Source organism: Calonectris borealis, chromosome 12 (genome assembly GCF_964195595.1).
Source record: "Calonectris borealis chromosome 12, bCalBor7.hap1.2, whole genome shotgun sequence".
Taxonomy (NCBI): Eukaryota; Metazoa; Chordata; class Aves; order Procellariiformes; family Procellariidae; genus Calonectris; species Calonectris borealis.
Window position 1 is genome coordinate 18,168,610 of NC_134323.1, and position 24,293 is coordinate 18,192,902.

At 43.5% G+C, this 24,293-nt stretch overlaps 1 protein-coding gene and 1 long non-coding RNA gene across 5 annotated transcripts in view; both read left to right on the plus strand.

Moving 5' to 3' along the window:
* Positions 1-2,532: 2,532 nt before the first annotated feature.
* LOC142087030 (uncharacterized) lies at positions 2,533-8,970 on the plus strand. Of its 3 annotated transcripts, XR_012675303.1 has the most exons (4): positions 2,533-2,690; positions 4,853-5,701; positions 5,839-5,960; positions 8,786-8,970. It is a non-coding gene; the product is annotated as an uncharacterized LOC142087030 (long non-coding RNA). The 3 variants fall into 3 exon arrangements; XR_012675302.1 differs by lacking the exon at positions 8,786-8,970 and having other exon boundaries at positions 2,533-2,694; positions 5,839-6,055; XR_012675300.1 differs by lacking the exon at positions 8,786-8,970 and having other exon boundaries at positions 5,839-6,055.
* A 3,860-nt stretch (positions 8,971-12,830) lies between these two features.
* CMIP (c-Maf inducing protein) overlaps positions 12,831-24,293 on the plus strand; it is a 137,544-nt gene continuing 126,081 nt past the window's right edge. The window contains exon 1 of one of the 2 annotated variants that reach the window (XM_075161487.1): positions 12,831-13,750. In XM_075161487.1, the coding sequence (XP_075017588.1) occupies positions 13,454-13,750 (297 nt within the window). In that variant the 5' untranslated portion in view covers positions 12,831-13,453. The remainder of the gene's footprint in view (positions 13,751-24,293) is intronic. The other variant, XM_075161485.1, reaches the window with a different exon arrangement.

Genomic DNA, 24,293 nt, shown 5'->3' on the forward strand with positions numbered 1-24,293 from the left:
GAACACAGGGTCACAAAATCTAAGTGTGTGTCTAGCAGGAAACCGGCATTCCAGTGGTGATCACATGCTACTTGTATGCAAACCTTTCTCCCAAAATCTCACCCAAAATCTATCTCTAGGCAAAGGCGGTGTCCCCTCAAGCGTTTTACAGTGCTCAAGTGCTTAGAGAAGGAACTCCGACTGCAGACAGCAACTGTTAGCATGGCAAAGTCTAATGTAACGCAGACTGCTCTCTGCGGGCTCTTTTATCTCAGGTGAGAGATAAATCCTTTCCTTTCCTTTCACTTAATAACCCCAACAACCAAGAAGAGGTGGGGGAATCATTTGATAATTATATGTTCATTTGATAGAGTGCACATAAATGACTGCAAGTGCTTGCAAATTTTAGTAACTCTCGAAGTTAATTCCAGTTGTGCTGGTTAGATGTCCTTTCTGCTCTGCTGCTGAACAAAGGAGGCGATTTTACCAGCTGCCTCAGTGAGAGAGATTTCGTGGCTTCCTTACACGGAACAAGGCAAGAACAGGTTAGAAAATCTCCCCTCACACGGTTGCTCCTTCCCAAACAGCCAGCTATCTCTCTGCAGTCAGGCTGGGTGGATTCCTGCTGTGCCAGGAAAGAATGATGATCCTTCTGCAGCACCCACTCGCCCCGTGGGGAGGGCTGACCCAGAAGGGAGCTGTGAAGAGGGTAGGCAGCGCTTGGTGAGAGGAGGCACCTCTGTCTTATGAGCAAATTAAAGTGTGTTTGATCACTGGATAGATCTAGGGCATCCCCACAACGCTCAGCCCTGCATGTGAAGTCTTACGGATTAAAGGAATGTCTGGATCCAGGGATCTGAATGCTTGTGGCTGCCTCATCCTTCCTTTGAGTTTACTCCCGGCTAATACACGCTGCCACGCTGACGTCTAGGCCAATTTTGTCATAGGCTTGGGTTTTTGCAAGGAAACTTACCTCCAAGTTTCCTCTGTTTGCCCATGCTTCATCCAACCTGCCCTTTCCATAGCTGCTGCGGTGGGGAATGACGTCCGCGCTTGGCGGTGGTAAGGTACAGAGGATGCGTGCGGCGCCACGGAGGTGGTGATCCGGCAGGGCGAGGGGCGCAGGTTTTGTGTTTGCCACTAACGCCCTATGCCTAGTGCAAGGGTTTTTTGGGCTGTTCTGGAGATCCAAACCAGACGGTTTAGGTGATTTCAGCAGAATGCCGGCCAGGATTTGGCGTTAGGTGCCTTTCCTTGCATTCACAACTAGTTTAAAAAAAAATGCTGGCAATAAACAGCAAAATGTTGCTCACTTTAGCAAATGCAAGACCCACCTTGAATACACGCTCTCTCTTCTATTTTCTCTATGTTTGTGCTCTATTTGACAGCGGTTTCTGACTGACTTCCAGCAAAGCAATAGTCAACCTGACTAGTATTTGTCACCTCCTATGAGCTAAATATATTTTGGATTTTATTTACCTCATAGTATTTCTTTATCAAGCTCTGTGATGTGAGTTCTTCCTGGAAAAAAGAATTTCCCCCATTGCTGTCCTTACGCAAAATAAATAAAATCTTTCTGTCTTCTTGCCACATTTAGGTCTATATATATCCCTGGTACACAGAGGAGATATCAGCTTGGGAATTGGCACGCTGAGGGTAAATAAATGAATTTACAGTAAAGCCTGGTTATCGTTTTTAACGACCTATTGAAAGGAGAAGACTGTTCTTAATTTTCTCTTGTAATCTCATTTCAAGATGTGTGGCTCGTAAAGGTCTGTCAGAACGTGGGGCCTGGACTTTTATCTTTGCTCTCCAGTTGAAAACCTGGAGGACACTCTGGTTTTTCACTCTTGGCTGTGGTCACGAGGAGAAGCTATAGCCAATATGGGATGGGATCCTGCGGGCGGCCGCCGTACAGATTCCTTGTCCAGAAGTGAAAAGGGCTGTTAATCCTGCCTTGTTTGCTTTGCACACCACACCCCTGCTTATTGCCCACAATCTAAATTACAGAGGCGGCCAAACTTGCTTCCTGTTAAAAACAATAGCCCTGGCTGGCACATCGCCTCGTAATGCACGAAGCAAAATGCTGGGGAAGGGCCGGGTGGGTTTTACGGGCAGATGGGGCCCACGGCTGGGGCTGCCGGTGCTTCTGGCCCCGCTGGTGGTCCCTGCAGAGGGGTCACCACCTGCGCCCCGGACAGGCAGCAGGCTGGAGAAAAATGTAGGGGCTGCTGATAGTGTGCTGTGGAAAGAAATGACTTTATGGAGGATGTTAATTAGGGGAAACGTATCTGGGAACATGTGGAAAACTTCCTGAAAAGAACAAGCGTGAACAGGATCATCAAAGGCGTATGAATTTAGTGGGAATTTCTATAGGGAAGCTAGTTTGTAACTGTCCAACTGTCTCAAAATCTGAGTCATGCTTTTCTCTGCAAGAACAAAGATACTATTTTGTTGCAGAAAATACTTTCATTAGGTAGTTTTCATTTGAAGGATCGTACTTGGGGATATAAATCCTAATTTCCTCAATTTGCTTTACCTCTTCTAGGAAATGCACGCAACAATCAGAGCTGATGCTATTCGTGTCTAATAGCACTATTGGGAAGAGTCGTGCTGCGTAGGAGTCCCTCTGCAAACAGAGGATATATAGGAAACGTCCCAGGTATTTCTCAGGAACTATACTGGATCGCAGCCAAAACGTCGTGGAGGACGTAGGTAACATACCCAGCACTTCCCCGTACAAACATTTCTGTGTTCACAGTGTCTGGCTAACAAAGGCCAATACAAGCTTGGTGTGAGCAGATTTGCTGTCCTTTGAACACCTGGCCACCAATGCTGGAAATTTCTGATTCTGGTATATCAAGACACATCCAGTGACTGTATCTGTGGTCTTAGGATGTGTACCAGCTTCCGCAATAGGAATTACCTTGCTCTTGTTAGACACGGAGGATGTCACTGTCTTGTATACAGGGCCGCTGCTGCTTCCCCGTGTTTACCCTGGTGAGGTGCCACTGGGTTCAGTTGTTTACACTGCAGTTGAACTGGCCGAATAGTGCAGCGAAGGGGTGGTGAGTCAGGCCCACGATTGTTCAAGTGCAGGAAAACAAGCTGTGTGTGCAAAGTGATCTGGGCACCGGAGCTGGAAAATCCGTCCGAACCCTTTTGCTGTTGGTTTGAGGAGACTCGTGTTATGAAAGTGTTCCGGGGCCATTATAAGGCTTATTTTTCAAGGGATACTGGCATGTTGGGAAACTTCACACTTATTTAGTTTTTAATGTTCTTTTGTTCTGCATTCTGACTCAGAATAATACCTTTCCCCGTGAGCCGGAATTACAGCTGGAACCAGGTTACGGGTTCAAAATTAATCCAGTATCCCAAGATCTACCTCACTCATAGGGGTTAGGAATAATTTTCCCTGTCTCTACCTACAGTTTCTCTGCTTACAGTTTCCGAGGGAATCCTGGGCATGCCTTGGGAAGGTTCTCTCTCCCTGTTTTTATCGTTGCTTTGGGATGACATCTGGTTCCATCGCTTTGTCAGCCTTTAGATAATTTACTGTTTCCATCTCTCTTCCAGCATGATCTATACGATCCTCCCCTGAGACATCTTAATGTTTGGAATGAACTCCCCCATCTTCTCCAGTGAACACTGAGGCAGATGATTAACTGTAGCCAAATCTACCCCTTTTTCTCTGTAAATTATCCCATACTGTCTCCTCCTTCCTTTCCTTGGTTTTAACTAACAAACAACTTCATGAAATGTCTGACTCCTTGGTTTTTCTAGAGAAAAATTTTAAACAAAACCACATTCAGACACACAGACACACGCACACAAAACGCGAACAATGAATGCTCACAGACAACCAACAGCACACTCACAGAGGCATGCTTATATAGAGATACAATGACGTAAATCAACACCCAGAAGCATTTATTAAATTACCCAGATGTATACACAGAGGGACAGGCAGATGGGTTAAGGCTGCATTTTTACTGGTGGATAAATGAAAACATCACTTTAATGCCCACAGGAGAGTATTTCGGAAAAGCGGTGGCAGTAGCGGCACCAGATATTAAAGGTGATAATATCTCTTTATTCACTCTTTTGGACTAATTGGCTTATCCTAGGAAATGGCAACTACTGCATAGCAAGCGTGAATCCATACACTTTCATAATCAAAATCAGTGTGAAAACAGCATAGCAATCTTTCCTGAAATCATCCTCTGTTCCCAGGCAAGGAATGATTCCTGGAACTTGCATCCCTTAACTCCCTCCTTTGATTGCTCTGGGCAGCCCCATCTTCCTTTTTTCTTTCTAAAAGATATGAAAACAAACTGAATTCCCTGTGTACAATCATGGGAAGAATTATTCCCGGAACCCAGCTACACAGCTTCTGATGTATTAAATGGACTTTTCCTTGAATGCCCATTGTCCTCAGAGTATGGGGCACTAGGAAATAGTTCATTAGCGGCTGGTACTTGCTTACCCCCACACCCATTTAAGGAGGCATTTTACCCACAGATATAAGTTAACTGAAACAGCTGGATGAAGTAAACTGGCTAAATGTCTGTCTTTCCTGGCCCACATGCAGGTTTTTCTCATTAAAAACTATTGCTAAGCTAACTTTAATCTCCTCAGATGTCCTTGAACCATGGGATTCACCTGTATCTTCAGTATGCTTACACTGAGTTATAAGTTATACGGTACGAGTTCTCTAAACATGTTAAACCAGCTCCATGATCCCTACTTGCATCTTTCTACTCAGTGCACCAGTCCTGCTAACTTCACCCAACATTTTCTTTATTTCTTGTTTCACTGTTAAAATGTGGATAGTGTTTAGAACTGTAATGATCTTCTTTGCTCTTGACTGCAGGACAAACAAGAGGCCAAACCCTGGCTGTCTGTACTCACAAACAAGACCTGGTACACACAGAATGCCTTTATTCTGCTGCTGTTGATAATGATAACCCAGCCCAACACCATGCTGCCCACGTTGCATCCACTAACTCGTGCAGCTCCTCCCTTTCCTCCCATCACCTGTGTGGATGTGGTAAACAAATGTAAGTTGATATCTACATTGGTGCAATTTGCTGATGGAGTTAACCAATTCACAAGTTGTTTTTCACTAACAGCTGTGCCATCCCTAATACTCTTAAGGTCTTCTAAAGGCTTCAAGAGCTGGTGCTGGATAGGTGGTTCTTTCCTACGATGTCTTGTTCTGCATTTGTATCTTAAAGCTTTCCATAGCATCAAAGAAAAGGTCAATCAAGATGTACTCTTTTTAGTTCTTTTTCATATTATGGAAAAATAGCCTTATATACTGAAAGCCAAATTTATTTATCAGAGAAAATGCCTCCATTTTGCATTGTGGTAGCTCAGAAACTCTGATTTCTGTGGTCACTTGGGCACTATCAAAGCTATATGCATGATTTTTTTCTTTTTTTTTTTTTTTTTTTCCCCCCCCCCTGGTTATGATGTGTCATGTGTTTCTTCTAGGTGTATAGTACAGTCTGTCCATGTGGGTGAAATCTACCATCACTGACCATCTGTGCTTTTCAGAGAATTCTCTTGGATTTGTCATCATCTTGCTCTGTTGCATGTCAGCCGGGGACTGTCCTAAGCAAGTCACTGCCATTCTCTTATTTTCTGTTTCCCCTTGGATTGTAAAGCCTCCAAGAATATTATACTTTCAAGAACTCAGCTATGCTCAGCTGATGGACAGGTAAAAATTACAAGGTGTATAATTACCAAAGCATACCTAAACAGCTGATTTCTTCAGTTGTATCTGGGAATTGATAAGATGAAGGATAATTATGCTAAATTGATGCTTCTCTCTGTCCTTTGTATTTGTTTTCTTAGACTTCTTAGGTCAAGGACTGTCTTACAAGGTGCTTAGCACAACAAAGCCATAAGCACTGGATGATGGGCACTGTCATCAGATGGGAGTTTCTACTCTGCTTTATAGCGCTGCTCATATTAAGGTAATGTTAGCAAAGGACCGATGACAGGTGGGAGAGTTTCAGCTGCCTTTTGTGTAATGTTGTTTTGAAATGATTGTAACATGGGAATTTAATAATAACAACAATAATTAAGGATGTTATTTTATCTTCGCTTTCATCCTCTATGACACCTCTTCACCAGAGAATCTGTGGATACTAATCCTGCTAATACTTGATGCTCTTTCCCATTCTGCTTTTTTTCTCCCCCTGGTCTTTCAAAAAATAATCCAAGTCTTTCAGCATTTCATCCACTTCTAATTTCAGTTCCCCAGCGTGTTGGTTCAATGAGTGAAGACATACTTCCCTAATCTGTGGACTACCTTTTTCTTTCTTAGTTGTTCTTCCTCTGTTTTGGGGAAACTTCAGCTTACTGCAACAAGTTCACAGCTCTGCATCATATCCCGTTTCCCTTTGACTTTTAATGCTTATTTGTCTTATGGTGATGTTTTATATATGTTAAGAGCTAATAGAGCGTTTCGGACTGACGAGCACTCACAACTTGGAATTACTGGTAGGATGTGACCTATTGATGAAATAGGAAATATTAGCTGGGGGTGGGAACAATAATGCAGACAGTCTAATGGAAATGGTGACTTTTCACTATGTCCTGTCAAATGACAGTTTTTTACATACATCTTGATGGCAGTAAGCACTAAAGGAAAAAGAGACGGCAGCCTGATGAATTTTGTTGTGAGCTCTTCTTTTTCCAGGGCTTTTTCCATTCCTGGGTGTGTGGGTGGCCCTGGAAGAAAGTAGAGGCTCACAGGGAAGAAGTTTATCACGTAGGGCTACTGTCACTTAGAAGGGTGAATAGCTGCACTATCTGATCGGGTGCAGCAAAGCAGAAAAGAAATTTCAGGCTCTTTCCCCTCTTCTTTGTATCTTCTGCTTATTTCCTTCCTATCTATTCGTTTGTTTATTTTAGTTGCATCTTTGTTTCTGTTTGTCCAATTCAGTCTTAGACCTGAGATTATAGACATGAGACTTCCTCTTTCCACTTAAATAAATTCCTTCACCACGGCAAGTCTGTTAATACTGCTTCTGTTCAGATATATTTTACCTACTTTGTATAGTGCTCCATCCTACTAATATCAGATCAGGTAAAAGTCAGACTGGAGTGCTGTTCAGATCAACAGATGGCAGACTCCTTCTAGCAATTGATGCCACCAGCTTCATCCTACATCCCCCTACATCAGAACATCTGATGATGACAGGCAGAAAAAAGTATGATTTCTACATTGTGCACTCAAAAGTGTGCATTATGTCAGTGAGGAATCAAAGATATATTTGTCACCAGAGTCTGCGTGGCATGCAGTTACTCCTGTAGTGTAATGTGCATCAGCTGGGAAAACAAGACCAGAGAGACTGAGTAAACCTGAGAACAGCAGAAATCTGAATGTCAGAGACGTCAGAGAATTACAGAGTCTAATTTCCCTCTTACTACTCCACCTGTGAGGCGTCCTCCAAAATTGATGTTAGGGTCAGGAGAAGTGGGTGATGAGAAATTTGGGAAAAAGAAAGAGATGCTTGCAATTGCAATCTTAATTTTATGTGTTTGTGATCAATGGTGCCCTAATCAAGCCCTTCCTTCCCTTAGGGGCAACTACAGAACTGCTCCTTGTAGGGTGGGTTTCTTTAATCTTTATCTAGTTAGGTTTTAAATGTCCATCCCTCCTTTTGGGAAACAATTCTGTTTTCCGAAGTTTTATGACTTGCGGAATCCTGTTAACACCACCATGCTGATTAATTTAAACAAACTTCAAATGCAGGACTTCTAGCATTACTGATACAGCATCTCTTTCATGTTTTATATGTTTGCTTGAATGTGTTGTATTCCCCAGTTTCACTAAAGAATGGTTTTAAAGTATTTTTTAACAATGCAGCATTGTTATGAAAATGAGCTGACTAGTGAGTCTGATAGCAGGAATTTGCTCTGAGTCAACAGCGGCAATTTGCAAGCGTTGACTAATGAATTCCATAATCCATGCAGCACCTCTGTGAATAAGGGAAGAAAGCTCCATTATCTCTAATGTGCATCGAGGATTCAAAGATGAGAGGGACAGCTGCTGTGTAAGAGTCTAAACGGATATTGAATACAAGTTGGGAATTCCTGGTGCTTGCTTTTCTGCTTGGAAAAACTGTATCTCGCATCTCTGTACAGGGACATGTTGGGCAGACAAGAGCATGAATGTGGTAGGCCCTTACAGCCTCTGACAGAAAATTTCAGCAAGAGACAATAAAAGGAGATTTCTTTTCTTTCCTCTTGATTGACTGGGGAAAGAGTTTGCCAAAACATCTGTTAATACGGTAACAGATTCTGTAAAACAAATTAGGAATAATTCAAAGGTGGACTAAGGGCATATTTTATTCCTTTTTCTTGTTTTTCATTTGAAAGTGTAATACAAATCCTGCAAAGCCCCTCTGGGGACAGTGCTCTCTCCCCTGGTAAGCACATCCCCTATGGAGGCATCTCAATATTTATATCTGGTTCTTGCCACAGCTGCTCCATTACTCCCCTCATATAGCTTGTCATATAATGTCACTGCATGGATTTACTCTCAAGCAAGGTGCCTTTAGGCAATATTTTTTTCCTGCATAGGTTTTGGCATCTCAAGTGTTTTCTCATGGGTTTTCCAAGCCCCCCACTGCTATGCAACCTGTGTTATTGGCACTGAGCACTACTCACAAATGGCTGTCGTCTTTGCTTTCAGAATATCACATTGTTTTTGTTTTAATACATGGTTTTAAGTAGGTGTTACCAAGCTTAAGAAGGTACGTCAGGACAGTGCTTCTGTTTTGGCACACAGGAATGACCTCTGCAGAACACCTGATGGACCTAAGCATCAGCAGGCAAGAGACCAAATGCTGGAAATGCATGAAAAGTGGCTTTTCTTAAGATTGGAGTCCCAGCTGGAATTTGCAAATGATTGTGTTTATGGCCCTTCCTGTTTTTATGGGCATATAACTGAGCAGGTGAATATTCTGAATAATATGGATCACAACTGAATTAGTTTTGAGGAGGGGAAAAAAAAGTCTCAATCTATTCCTCTGTCGCTTACCCAGAAGTCTATCTGTCTTAAACTGCATGGTGAGGATATCCCAGTTTTCCAGGCTACGGCGTCTTTCTGTAAGTGATGCTTCTGTTTACAAAACCTACTATGAAATGGCAGCAAATAATAAAAAAGAGCAAGATACAAAGAAGTGCAAATGAAAGGGCAGAGCTCAGGAGCAGGGCACAGGACTGGTAGGTGGATCTGAATTGTCCTCCTGCCACTGACCTCTCTTCTGGAGGAAACATATTAACCTCTGTCTGCTTCCCTGCCAACCCCACTCCCATTTTGGTCCAGTTGCACTGGTATTTCTGCAGAGCAGGACAAGTCTCTCTCTGACTCTCTCTTTCCTCCTTCAAATTTGACCTGTACCTACAGGCCCTGACTTAAAAGAGCTTCTCCTTGGTAGTAATATCAACGATAATAAATAAACTACTCAATTTTCATTTCCAAAGCCTGCATTTCTCTTCCAGCAGAGAAATGAAGTATTTCATAGAAAACCTCACAAATTCTTGAATTATTCAAAACTGATAGCATGCCCATAAGCACCTTGTGAGTAGCTAGACGTACATTTTCACTGATGTGCTATTTATTATGAATCATTTGCTCAGTGTTTATGTGAGTGAATGATTATGTCCCACTTTCACGATAAAATTCTGGTTGGATTTGCTCATAAAAATTAGATTCTGGGAAGAAAAACAAAACATACGGCAATCCCCAAACATCACCTTGAAACACCACCAAGCACATGTATCTGAGATGTCCATTGGTCTGCATGGAGCCAGAAGAGGAAGTCTGGACAAACACAAAGCCGGGAATACATATATCCCTCGGTATAATGTATAAGGGACATGAGAGGGGGTGTTAGTTTTAATGTGTTCAGCCTTGGGTCACATACCAGCCATTACCGCAGGTTGGATGGCTAACGTGCGTTTCGGCAAGCTGTGCAGCAAGCAGTGTGTTTCAATTTCACTTGTCTAGACAGGGTTTTCGGTTGCCCTGTTCTGGCAGGCAATGTGAGATTTCATACCTTGATCTTATCGTTCTGTGCCGAGTTTATTTCAGAGAGAACACCTGCAGCCTGAGAGCGTGGATTCAGCGTAGCTGGAAATGCAGAGCAGCTCTGAGGATTTGGATCTTTGTCCCTGACAGGGGTTGCTAGCAGCGGCGCTGTCTGATGCGCTGTGCTTTTGCGATTTCTCAATGGATTTCAACACTTTCGAACGGTGGATTTCCAGCAGAGGCTTGGATCCTTTCAGGTAACTCGTGGGTTGACCGCTATAGACCAGCCTTGCTTTTTTTGCTACCTTCTGTGGAACACGAGTGGAAAACATCTGCTCTAATTTGCCAGCAAATTCACTTAAGAACATCAGACTCTTTACATATCATCCTCCCATTGGCGGGCAGCACTCAGAGACGACAATTATGGTAGATTTAAAGCAGTGGTTTGAGCAGGTGGCTAGTTTGCACAAACTTTCACCAAAATAGCCACAGTGGTTGCAGTTCTCGCGGAGTGAAGTGTTGGTGAGGTGAGTATACGTGAAAAGTCCTACTGTTGACACTATTATCGTTGTACCAGAGCAGTGCCTCGGGACAAACAAGAACAGGTCTCCCTTGTACCAGGCACCCTAGGAACTCCTAGAAACAGAGAGTTCCTGCAGTAAAAAGCTTACATCTAAACAAAGCTGTCCTTCTAAAATTTGGTTTGCAAGTCTTTTTTAATTATTATTATTTTTATTGCAGATCCACACATATTTACCGGTATGAGTAGATCTGGTTTTATTTCATTGTAAATGCGTGCGTCATTCACCCCTAGCAGTATATGGTATACAAAGCTCTGCGGGAACCGCCTGCAATGCTTAGTGCACAATGACCAGTCAGTTTGTTTAAGTTCAGGAGGTAAGTAATTACCAGGTCTATGAGATACTGACAATTCGAACCTCTATAAAAGAGATTTTTGTCTTCCTGTTGGTTGTATTATTCATGTCATTAAATGAATGTCTTTCTTCTAACCTTAGCCAAATTGCATAATTCCAACCAAATTGTGCATCGTTCTATAAGCTGGTACTTAGGAGTACTCTGGAGACTTCCTAGCTTTTTAGAAATAATTTTGATGCTAACATGCCACAAAAGTATCCCTCGAATTTGCTAGTAATTGATAGGTTACAAATCCCTTCCTTCCTGAAAGTGTTTAAACAGCAATTCTCCTGTCAAATCCAAGCCTATTTCAACACAACAGCTCTACAATAACACACGTGATGGACACGCTCACAGTAATTGTGGGCCAGCAGCCACTACAAAAGGCTTTAGGACAAAGGCTCCCAAACCCTTCCAGTTGCAGCTCACCTCTCCAACAGATAATCTGTGCGACTCGTGATGCGAACATATCAGATGAAAGAGCTTTCTCTTGGGCGGGCTCACGGCTGCACTCGTAACTGCTGGCACCTCACTTGGCATCGTGACCTCTCATTTGAGAACTATTGCACTAGGACATGCCGCCAGAAACCCAGCCGCAGGTACATGCTGTGAAATAATTGGCTCGTCAGAAAGCAGAGCATCCCTTTCCCAACGTCACTCAGAGACGAGCTTAAGCTTTTAAGCATGAAAGTTTATACTTTCTCCGAAAGTTTTGCTGGAGTCAAGTAAACAGCCCTGGAAATTCCTTCTAAATTCTGGACCTCAGCAATACCCACTGCAATGAGTTCCACAGTTTAATGGCATGTGCACACATTATATGAAATGTAATTTTTTTGTTGGTCCTAATCCGGTTGTTCAAATGAGGAAATTGGAAATGAGATCTGAGTTCCACCACTACCTTTTAAATTGCTGAGAAAAAAGCAAGTGTAAATGGTACCATTTCTTTTGACATGGCATCCATATTGCACACAGCGTTACTGAGCCATTAAGGGTTTAGAGGTCTTAGAAGGGAGTTAATTTTTTCATTAGTTTTTTTTTTTTTGGTAAACAATTGTTCTACTTCGTGGATGATGAGAGCACACTCAACATCCTACTCAGCACCGTACTAGCAAGATGCTCGCACACCAACCCCTGCCATTCCCATGCTGGCGCATCAGGGGAGTGCAGCGGTTCCCAGTCCCACCATAAAGCCGGAGGAAAAGGAACACCAGTGGGAGCCACTGGTGAAGTGACAGCGACCACGCTTGGGGCTTCCCTCGCCGTTTTCTGCAGCAGTTGCACGAGCTTAATGCCGAAGTGAAGATGCTCAAACTCAACCTGTAACATGCTGTCATCTTATCGCTTCCCTTCTCCCTCGTCCCCACGGGAGAGGCGGCCACCCACCCGCCGCCCTACGCCGGGCTCCTGCCAGCGCGGGGGCTGAAAGAAAGGGAGATTTACCGCACTAACCCCCTCGCTTTTCCTCACGCTCTCCCTCGGGGGCTCCCCTCATGGCGGAGGGTACGCGGCGCGGAAGGGCCTGACAGCAGCCGGGCTGCCCCCGCGGGTGCGCAGGTGTGCCCGCACACCTCCAGCCCTTCCCGGGCGGCGCCGCCCCCGTCCCCCTTCAGCCTCGTCCCTCGGCGGGGCGACAGCCGAGGGACGAGGCTGAAGGGGGACGGGGGCGGCGCGGCCCCTCTGAGGAGAAGGAGGGAAGGGGAGGGGCGCAACGGCCGCGCGCGCGGCGCTTCCCGCGCACCTCGCACGGCCACCGCCGCCGCTGCCCTCAGCGGCTCCGCGGCCATTGACGTCAGGGAGGGCGGCACATGACCCCGTCGGAACCAATCGGCTGCTCCCGGAGCCGCTCCGGCGAGAGGCTGTCGGCAGCGCTCGCTCCTCTCGCCGCCTCCTCCCGCGGCGGCGGCGCGCGTGGACGCACACACACACAGGCACACACACACACACACACAGACACACACACACACACACCCCACCCCCCACACCCGCACCCACGGCCGCACACACGCACCCACATACATGCACACGCGCGCCCGCCGCCGCACGCTCTCGCGCACACGCCCCGGGGGGAAGGAAGGAACCGCGGCCGGACGCCCCGCAGCCCCCGCCGCCGTCAGGAGCCCCCGCCGCCACCGCCGGCTTTTGTCTGCCGCCCCCGCCGGGAGCCGACCCTCCGCTCGGCCGGCGCCCGCCCGGCAGCATGGACGCGGCGCTCTGAGAGCCGCGAGGGGGACCCGCCGGGGGCGGATTCTGAAGTTTGAATAAGGATTTTTATCGCTTCCCTTTCCCCCCTTCCCCCTTCTCCCCCCTCCGTGCGGTTCGGTCCCTTCCCCCACCTTCCCTGACAGGTTTTTTCTTCCCTTCAGCGTTTTTATTTCAATCCGCCGCGCGGGGTTGGATTTTTTATTACTATTTTTTATTTTATTTGGTTATACCCGTCTCTACCGCCCGTAGAGACCGGTCTCCCCGGGCGGCCGCCGCCGAGCGCCACCCCCGACCCGCGGGGCTGCCATGGATCGCACCGGCGGCTGCGGCGGGGGCAGCGACCGCAGGCAGACCGAGGAGAGCAAGCCGCTGCTGGGCGAGATGTCCGCTCCCGAGGGGAATAAAATGGGTGCCGCGCCGTGCCGGAGAGCCCTGCTCCACTGCAACGGCATGAGGTACAAGCTGCTGCAGGAGGGGGACATCCAGGTGTGTGTCATCCGGCACCCCCGGACGTTTCTCAGCAAGATCCTCACCTCCAAGTTCCTGCGGCGGTGGGAGCCGCACCACTTGACGCTGGCGGACAACAGCGTCGCCTCGGCCACGGTAAGAGCCCGGCCGGGCCCGCCGCCACCGCCGCGGGGGGCGGCCACAGCGCGGCCGCGGCCCCGGCGGCTTCCCCGCCCCGCGGGGCATCTGCGGGGCCGGACCCGCCGGCGCTGCGGGGCCGGGGTGGCGCGGGGGGGAACGCCTGCGCCTTTGTGCCGCGGCCGCCGTGCTGCCGCCCGTGCGGGGACCCCCGGGGGATCGGTGCGTGAGGGGGGCTCGGCTTGAGTGAATCCCGGAATGCCTGTGGGGTTTTTTTCCTTCTTTGTAATCCTAGGGATATTTAATTTTGCAGTTCCGGTGGTTTTGTGCGAGCAAGTCTAGTTTTCCTCCGTCATTATTATTATTGTTGCTTTTTTTTTTGCCTTTTTTTGCCCTTTTTTTTTTTTTTTTTAAATTCCTCCCTTCTCAACACGACACCGACATGAAATCGCCACACTGATCCAATTCTATCCGAAACCGAAGTCGGCAGATATCTGCTGGCACGTTGGCCAAGTTGGAGGTGAGGGAGGTGGAGGATGCTTTTAATTCGAGAGCGGAGGCTCGGGGTTTGCTCTGCTTTGTTTTAGGCCTGGTTTTGGGGCTCTGATTTGGCGGTCACATACCCTGCCCAGACACAGGCAATGTGATCGTAAAATATGGAGATTCCTTCAGGGTTTTCTTCCTAATGGAAAATGATGCAAGAGAAAAATGCAAGGTGTGATATCAACAGTACAAAAGATGTACAATAGACAGATACAGTCTTTAAAAATATGATTTCTATTTACACGTACAACTTAGAATCTCATGTCCGGTATTACTTGAACATTCGTATAGTACGTGATGTGACTACACCCAGATTTTGTTTAATAGCGACTAACACAGCTCACAAAACATGCTTTACACTGATTTTTAATCATTCAGTACTTTGATCGTGTCCTTTTTTGATTTATACCTAAATGTCTCATTTTTCTCAATGGCTTCATTCTGGCCTTCCTATAGGACACTCGTGATATGAGAGAGTGGATTGGCTTTTGTCTAGATTTCTGTTAATGGTGTATTTAAACGGGTTTCATCCAGTCTGTGCTGTGCTCGGAGGTTGGATTTTTTCACACTTTGGTAACGCAGACACATAGTGTGTGTAAATGTCTTTCCTGCATCACGCTCTGCTGTGGAGTATTCAAAGCAGGTTTTCAGTGGGAGCTACTTTAACCTTCAGGTAGGCCAGCTGCCTATTCTCACGGAGCTCTTTTTTGTGCCACAATGACATCTCTGCTTACCATTTCCACCGGGCTGTCAAGGATGTTTCCAAGGGAATATTTTTCTTTCTGTGATAGAACTACTGTGTAAAGGGAGAAGGAAGACTCGGTCGAGCATTGCTGGAGAAAACCTCCGAAAGACACGAGCACAAGGAGTTTTTGCAGTTCTTCTTTTTGTTAAGATACCATCAGCGTAGAGGGGAAGTTGACTATCAGTGGAGATGAGGCATTTTCCTGGCAGTATCCATAGCCGATTATTTCTGAGCAGAGGAGAAGGATACTGGTAGAGAGAGGTGTGATCATGCTTCAGACGTTAATCTCTGCAATGTGGCAATACTAGGCATGAAGTTGTATTTGTACAGGAGACGTCATACTGCTCGCTGGCAAAGCTGACACCAAAGAAACCATCTCTGAAAAAATTTCTGAAGTCCTATGGGATCGTGCTTTAATTAATGTTGAGGTGTTCTCATTCCTCATTATTTTATGTATATAAATAGCAAGAAGATACTAAAACATTGCACGTACCATTTCAGGCTCCATTTTGTTAAGCAGTGCTCTTCGTGCTTGGTCTTGCGCCTTATCATTTTTTTCCAGCGCTAACTCAGCAAGTAAATACCGTTGTTCGCAGAAATATCTGTGCTTTATTATTTCAGGTAGCGTCTTTGGTTTCCAGGGAGTAATTAGGGCACTAGGATAAGATCCGCGTTCACTTGTTGCCTGAACGTATGGGTACGTTATCAGGTACCTTTCAGACATTGGTTCTATGATACTTAGATTTTACTCTTTTTTTTTTTTGAGCTGAAAAGATGTGATTTACGCAAAATACATGGTAGTTTAACCCCCACCCCCTATGGAAGTGGGGTGCAGGCAGAATGCCAAAACCTCCTGAAATTGTAGGTAGATATTTAAATGCAACTAATTTGGTTTTCAAGAGCTGTAGAAAAATATCCATGCCGTCCATTGGAAGTGAGCATTGGCAGCACTCAACAACTTTGATAACAAGGTCATTTTTACACATAGGGCTTTCCACAGGCAGGGTGCTTTATGAGCAGCCACTAATTAATCTTCACATCATCCCTTTGCAAATCCTCTGGCATGACGAGTTTTACTGCATTCTATATAACATGAATAAAATTGAACAAGAAAATAACATCACTATGTTTTGCATTTGAAAGCAAAAGTTGTAAGGACAGCTAAATCCAGATCTGGCAAATTATGTCCCTGAGTACAGTGGATAAGTTATTTGTTGATTCTAGGCACTTTCCATTCTTTTTATTGTCACTTGAGTCATCTATTTGAATTAAAGTCTTCTCCCCACAAGCTCTTACTCGTCAATGCTTGGGCTGCAATATAGGAGTTAGCATTAGTTTGCGTATGGATTATTCATCTGCAGTTTTTTCCTCAGATAGACACTGTATGTGCCCACATACAAGTCTGAATAAGGGGACCCTACTACAGGGTTTTTGCAAGAGGTAACAACTTCCGTTGTTTAATTAGACAGTTACATGTTTTGTGCTGGCAAGATAGCTTTCTGTAGCAGAAGCACTATGCAAGAATGCAATGGAAGAAGAGTTAGGCCATCTTATTTTAGCAAAATTTAGGGAGGAAAAAAAAATATTCTCTACAAAGTGCTTTTTCTGACATTATCACAAGTGACTGTTTCAATTAAAATAAGTCCATGTTCATCAAAAGATAATAATAATTGTATTCTGAATTGGTATATGCAGCTAACAAATGGAAAGGTATTAGCTTGTGGAGTGGAGAGACCCATAACTGTAGGTGTTGGGACTTTATCTGATTTACGTGTTGTTTCCATTGTTTGCTTCATATTTCTCATTTCTCAAAGAATCGGTTAAACGTAGTACAGTTTCACCATTACAGTTCCACTTGTGCAGGCTTTCATTCTGGTTAAGGTTTTTTTTTCGGTGAAAGAAAATACAGATCTGTAACTTTTTTTTTTTTTAATGTAAATGCTAAAGTCCCAGTAGGAGATTTTGATACTTACAAACTTTGTTTGCCAGACAACACCTTGCCTGGGGATGAATCTGACTTTCTCCCCCATGGAAGGAATAATGTTTATTTTATAAACACCTACCAAACTCAAATGTAGCACCCTTACTAATTTTTTTTTCCAGTGGGATCTGTTCTTGCACAGCTTGAAGGGCAGTGATAGTAAAAACAAAGACAGAAATAAAATCCAATTTAATATTCCTTGTGTGACTTTTTGTGTGTGTATGAAGAATAAACCTATGGCCATCTTCAGCAGAAATGTTAAAATTTAATTTTCAGTAGTTTATAGGTAGCTGTCATAACTGAACTGCCTTCAATATCCTTCTGCCTTGTCCCATTCATGTCTCTGCCCTGCTTTTCTCTTTCATTGTCTTCCTTGCACCAGTTGGGAGTAGATGTTTAGGACAATGAGTTTTAAAGTACTGGGCTGCAAGAAAGACTTGTGATACATATGTATGCGCAGCAGACAAGGAAAGAATAAATAAGCGATTCGTTTTTGCTGGCTAGGGATGACCGCTATAGTTCCCATCTGGGAAGATAAGACATAATTGAAACCATGAAATTACTCATTAATATCCCTCAAGGAGGTGGAAACTTTGACTTTTCATGCCCATTTCACATTTCTTGGTTTCGCCTTGGCAGGTAAGTTGAGTGTAATGTAATGTTGTATTCAAAGCCGGTGACAATCCTGAAAAGATTTGGGTGTCTTTTAAACTTTTTTCTGTACAAAAGTGATATATGAGGACAATAGTTTATTGACAAGTTCGCTAATCAGAAATATATTTGAAACAAAAACATAAGTGGATTAGGGAGCTGCATTTATATTTTCTTCTAGAGACAAGAACATAGCCAATTAATATTAAATGAGGCAGAGCAGGATGATCTGTTTCAAATAGGAGAAGTGGAGTAGAAAATTGTCGTCTAATTGTTTTTTAAAATTCAACAATTCTGCTACTGCGTGTGTTTCAGCATGCTATTACATGTCTTTCCTTCCTTCTTTTGGTAAAGATAGAGCAAAAATTCCTATCAAGCTGGACTCATTGTTTATTTTAGCACAGGTTCCCATTAGTTAGAAAAACACACTTTTTAAAATTAAATTTCCCTTGAAAAACAATTAGCTCAAGTGGTAAGTATTATGCAGAGCTCAGAAGTTTCAAAACAATCTTAAAAGAAGAATTTTTTTAAAGCTTTCCTAGAAGAGGAATATTGTAGCATTATCCAGATTCCAAATAGAAATGGTTATGAATTAGCTATAATAATAGTAAGGAAAGTAAACAGTCTGTTCGGTAAGCCAAGTCCTGTCCTGAAATCCTGTGCTATTGATGGGGCTCTAAGAACGTGACTTAAAACTAGCTTGATGGCCTGCCATCGTTATGCGTACAAGTAAGTACGAACACATAAATAACAAAGTAATTTAAGATCATTTTTTTGATCCATTATAACAATGGAATGCTAAATTACTATTTAAAATAATATTTCTCATTGTTTACTATTGCAAATGCTTGCTTTCATTTGACGAGAAGTGGTTCCTATGGGTTTTGGGTGTACATTTTTTTGCCTATTCTGGGCTACCCTGTTGCTATCTCTCAGGTATTTTCTTCAGGCACATCAGAAAGAGCATTGAGTCTTGTAATTTGCATACAACCCATGATAATTTAGAATTCTGTGCAAATAGAGAACAAATTGCTCCATGTTATCTATGTTGTTGAAATTGAGATTCTGTTTCAGAAGTGAAGGAAAGCATGCGCGTGCATTAACGAAACCCAAATTTTTGTGAAGACACTGTGATTTAATGGAATATTACTCTGTTGTGACAAACTTATTTTATTGCTATATTAGTTTGTAGCTCAGCATAAGAAAACCTAAAATGATATTTCTTTAAAGTTGTTTAATGCCTATCAAACATACCTTTGAATATATAGTTCCTGCAGTGGTTAAAAAGCATATTTATAAGTCAGTAGTGTTAAGGTACGTGTTTATATGTCACAGAGCTTATATAAAATATGAAAACAGAAGCTATATTCATTGATAGAGCGAGAGCTCTTAAGGCTATTAGTGTTAACACCCAGCCAGTAAATTTTACATGTTTAGGAGCATAAATAAAAAGGATACTCAGAAATACTTCTGCCTCATTTTTCGTTTTGGCTGGGGAGTGAAGATGTGGTGCTAGCCACTACGTGGTGGTAATAGTCCCCTGGAAGCAGCTTGTAAGTTGCCTCTGGTCCTCAATGGGGACCTGATCCTGCATCAGAGCAGGGACTGGAGGAGCTCAGCATCCCTCACGGGGCTGGGCCTTTGTGGAGCTGTGAGATCATCTTTATTTTTTTGTAGTGGAACATCGTACCTAGTGATGGGTAGAGTCTGCTAGATCATCGAAGTCGGGGTGTGGTCCTTCTAGGAAAGGATGTACTACCCAGACAAGTTGTGGATGCCCCATCATTGGCAATGTTCAAGGTCGGGTTGGATGGGACTTTGAGCACCCTTATCTAGTGAAAAATGTCCCTGCGCATGGCAGGGGGGTTGGACTAGGTGATCCTTAAAGGTCCCTTCCGACCCGAACCGTTTTACAATTCTGTGATTCCGTGAAACAAAAAAAGGTCATTTAGTTTTTCAGAGGTGAAAGGCTAGGTTGAGAGTCCCGTCTGCATCAACGTTTGCAAGCTTAGGTTTGCGTTGTTAGCGAGAGTGGGAGAATGGAGGCTGAAGCCTTGTTCCCACTAAAATCATTGACAGAACTGTGTACACTGAGGGACGTTTTTGGAGGAAAAAGGTGGTAGGTTTAGTACATAGAGAGGAGTGATTTATTTGGAACTGTTTAATTTATTGCATATAATTTGTTCATACTTTGGAAGTTCCTAAATAGCAGGTGAGTTTTAACATGATACAATAAAATGGCTTCTCTCAATTCCTTCTATGTTAGTAAGCATGGCTGGACTAATAGGGTTTTACTCATCTGCCCACATAGGATTTATGAAAGAAGAGACCTACCTCAGATAGTTCAAGCCTTTTGGAGTCTTTAGAAGTAATTAGATTGTGGGTTGCATGGGTAGATTGTGGCTTGTTTATTAGTGTTTTGAGCAGTGCTAGTTGCATCAGTATTGTTCTGCTCTGTGTGTGTTCATAGTGCTTAATTCCATAAACAATCGCGTGTTTGAAGATGATTGATACTTTATCATGTATAATCCATACAGAGCGCTTGTGCATGTGTGTGCACTCAGTAAACTTTTTCGCACAGTCTGATGATGCAGTGTTATTGGCAGTAGTGCTGTCTTAGGTAGTCCTGGCCTGTGCTGTCAATCTGTCTTTTGTATGCACTTAGCGGTTTGCAGGGTCAAGTTGAGAAAATCTGTGTGAACTGGCTGGGGAACACTTTCCCTGTTTGAACCTTTTGCTGATTTGTTGTCTTTTAACTGGATGAGGGAACTGATCTGTTTCAGCGTATAGTCCGCCAGACTGTTGAGGAAGAAGAGAGAGGGAAACATGGTAGTCTGGAATTGCTGCCAAAAACAATGTATTATTAAATCATTGCGTAAAATTTTCCTGTTTTGCACAATATTTAAGAATGCAGGGGCAATACCAGGAAAGGGAAAAGACAATTGAAAAGCATACATTATAACTGAACACGTCAATGGTGAGTGAAGTTTTAGCTCTTGTGGTTGTAGAAGAAAACATGAAGAAGTCAAAACCAGATGCTAAATTAAAAGGCCTTCACTTCATAGGCTTAAAAATTAGGAGAATTTAACAATACTCCTTAGGTTTTGAAGGAGGGGGTCTTGTTTCGGGGTTTGTGGACATTTGATGTTACCAGTACTGGCATCTGCAGTGCTTAAAGTGATTTCTTGACTTTGCCTCTTGGGCTGTCCCATGACTGATGCGACAGGGCCAATAGAGTGGGAAATACAAAAGCAGGTAACATGCCAGGTTGCAGACTGTGGTGTCCAGGGCATGAGTTTATGGTGAAGCCTATTTCCTTCTACTTTAATCTGAGTTTTCAGTATGTTTTCAAATAATTCTTTTTCCTTTTTTTGAGAAACTTAGGAAAAAAGACATCTGTTTTTTCTGGGTTTGAGCATGTCTGCTAGATGTGTGCCTGTTACTAATTGAGCTCGTCAAGTTGCAATGACTAAAATCTGAACTGGAAGTACACTCGGTCACGTACATTCTTGGTCTCGCTCTGTTGAAATCAGTAGGGTAATTTGAGGAGGGGGATTACCATTCATTGCTTGCAACGTGAATGGCAGGATGTGCTGTTCAGAAAACCAGAAAGGTTCAGCGAAAGATCACTGTGCCGCTTTCAGGTTGGCTGCTGGTTGGGAGAGATGACTGACTCTACTGTTAGGCTTGTACAGCTCTCTACAAAATAGAGCCCCACTTTTTTCCTTTGGTCGGCAGATCTCGAGGTGCTGAGCAGCCTGCACAAGGAGGAGCGGCGTTTTTATGAGTGAGAGGCTTGCTGAAATTTCCCTGTTAGACAGAACAGCTCTTGCTATTTTGCCCATTTTATGCCACCATTTTGACAGCAGTGTCCTGGTGGAAAGTTAGTTTGTGACATTACCTTCTTCTGTGGGGAAAACCGGGGCTGAGGACAGAGAAGCTAACGAGGACTGCTCACCACAGTCTGACACCCTGGCAAGGACAGCAGTGAATATCTTCAGGACATGATAGACCATAGGACCAAGTGCTTCCTCTGCACCTTCATATCCTGCAAAGCTGGGGGAAAACGCATGCGATTTGCAGCAGCGTAGTAATGTTTAATTATTCGGTAGAGTTGTGGTGGATCAGCAAATGTCACTACCAACAGGGCAAGTGTAGGTTTTTTGGTTTTTTTTGTTGTTTTTTTTTGAATTCATGTCCCCGTAGCTGAAATGTAGAGGTATCGTGGGAGGAGAGCGAGCCGCTGTCGGTGATGCAGGGAAACACGATCTAGCTTTCTTAGCGGCCCTGGGTCAGGCTGCACTGGGTGCACGCCCTTCTCATTCAGGATTCCTGGAAAGGTCCTGCCAGCCACTGCTGCTCCGCAGGGCATGTGCTGGTTCCCTCTTGCCTCTCTTCCCCGGACAATAGAGGTTTATTAAGAAAAAAATGCTGCTCGCTAGAAATTGTTCTCTTTTCCCCCATTTGGTCCTCAAATTTGCTGAAATACTGCTATGGTACCTGGTCCAGGGTGAAGCTTGCATGAGGGTGAATCCTCTACAGGGGGCAGCTGCCCTCAATTTCTGGGAGGCGTAGGAAGACGGTGCTGCTGTTTCTGCTGGTTTTTTGCTTGATATTCAAAACTCTAGCAATTTTCACTTTGGAGGCAGTGGCAAAGTGTGAGGTTTAAAATGGGATAAGGCTTTTATGGGCCCTTGAAGTGTCTCTCTCCCTTGTCTGCTCAGAATTACCACTTGTTTCAGGGGTAAGAGCTCTTGCACTTTTCAAAGTATGTTGCAGTTTCCCTAAAGTTCTTGTTCCTGTGGCTGAGAGACTGCAGGATTTTCTCATTGGATGAAAAATTTAAAAGGAAAAATTGCTTTCACTCTCATTGAGGAGAAGAGTAATAACCAGGGCTTCAAAAAAGGTGAATAAAAAATGAATATCCAGTGCTTCTCAAACTCCAGATCTCTAATTTAGTGATATTAAGAATGGGAACGTCGAATGCTTGGAACTATCACTAAAGGGCTTTTGCTTCTTGGATTTCCAGTGCTTAAAGAAATGCTGAATAAAAGAAAATCTTTTTCTCCTTTTGAAAAATTTAAAACTCAAATCCTAAAGCACACAGAAATGGTTTTAGGTTTTGTAAGATTTTATTTACAAAAATGCCACATGTGGTACAATAAATGTTGCCTGAAGAAAGCTGAGATTAAGCTAAATCAGAGGGGTTTTTTGAGAATACATAATTGTATTCCCAAATATAATTATTTTATATTTACATTTTATATAATATTTTTCTTAGGCCTAAAGAGAAACTGTGTTTGCAAGTGATAATCAGAAATAATATTTTTTCTCTTATAAATCAGTTGTACATATTTTTGAACTATGTGTACAGATGTCTATGCATATTTTATGGATGATATTTCTGGTGATATTAACCCAAAGGTAAGGCAAGAATTTTGTAAACAAAAAAGTCACCTCATTCTTTATTTGTATATAGACAAATAACATCTAACTGACCAAAATTAGGTAATTGCATATGCAGGTAGACAGTTTGAATAATTTTTAAAAGAAAACTCTTTTTTTTCCTAAACCTCCTGAAGATACTCATGGTGTGTTCCCAACAGTTACAGATAGTATGGAACAGATACTTCTCAATAGTAAAGCTGTGATACTGCTATTTTTTACATGGCAGTGGCCCTTTCTTCCCAGTCTTTGTCTGTTTTGGCTATTTGAATATAAGCTTTTGGGATTGGCAGGTGTCTCTTACCATGTCTGGTTCCTGTTGTAGTGGGATTCTGTTGTACCACGGAGTTTTTTGTTTGCTGCTGTAATACAAGTAGTGCGTACTGTGAGCAGGCTATGTTTTTGCTCCATCTGTGTGAGCACCTAAAATAAGACTGAATGACTTTGTTATCCATTTTCAGGGATGGGCATTATTAATAGTAAAGTAGAAACTGCTTTAAAAAAAAAGGTTTCTGAAACTTGCCAAGTGGAATCCAACTTTTTAATCAAAATACTAAGGGTGTGTATGTTTTTTCCATAAATATGAATGTCTGTTTGACCTTCTGTGAACAAAAAAAGAGGGATTATTTTTGGCCCTTAAAACAATCAGAAAAAACTTCATTCTACAAGTCCTTGGGTTTCAACTTCACTGTGCTTCAACTGTCTCAAAGTGCTTTATGGTCAGTGAAAATGGGGAAAACATGGGGAAAACAGAGACAAAAAAATGTAGGCCAGACTTTTCAGTCATGTCTCCTTCTGTTGGTTCATGGTTAATTTGCAGTTCCTCCTCAGTTGGTGTATGCATCTATGGTTCACTCTGGAGCGTCTTAGGTTGGACACCACGAATCAGTAGCATGTCCTGATAGTATTAACTGAAGTGCCTTGCCCTAATGTTCACGATAAATCACTGGTAGGAGTTGGAGCAGAAATGGAATTTCTTTGCTTTGGCCGCCAGGCTGCATTTTCCCTCCTGATTTTGATGGCTATTTATTTTCTTAATCGTTGTAAATCTCATTAAAAATCAGGGGAAGTGTGGGAGAGTGACTGACAGCAGAACGTGGCCCAGGGTGTCGTGCTCTTCTTACTACCCTTCAATCTTCCTGCAAAGAAAATATCTGTCAGGGAACCCGATGCCAATCAGTTCAAGGCTCTTGCTT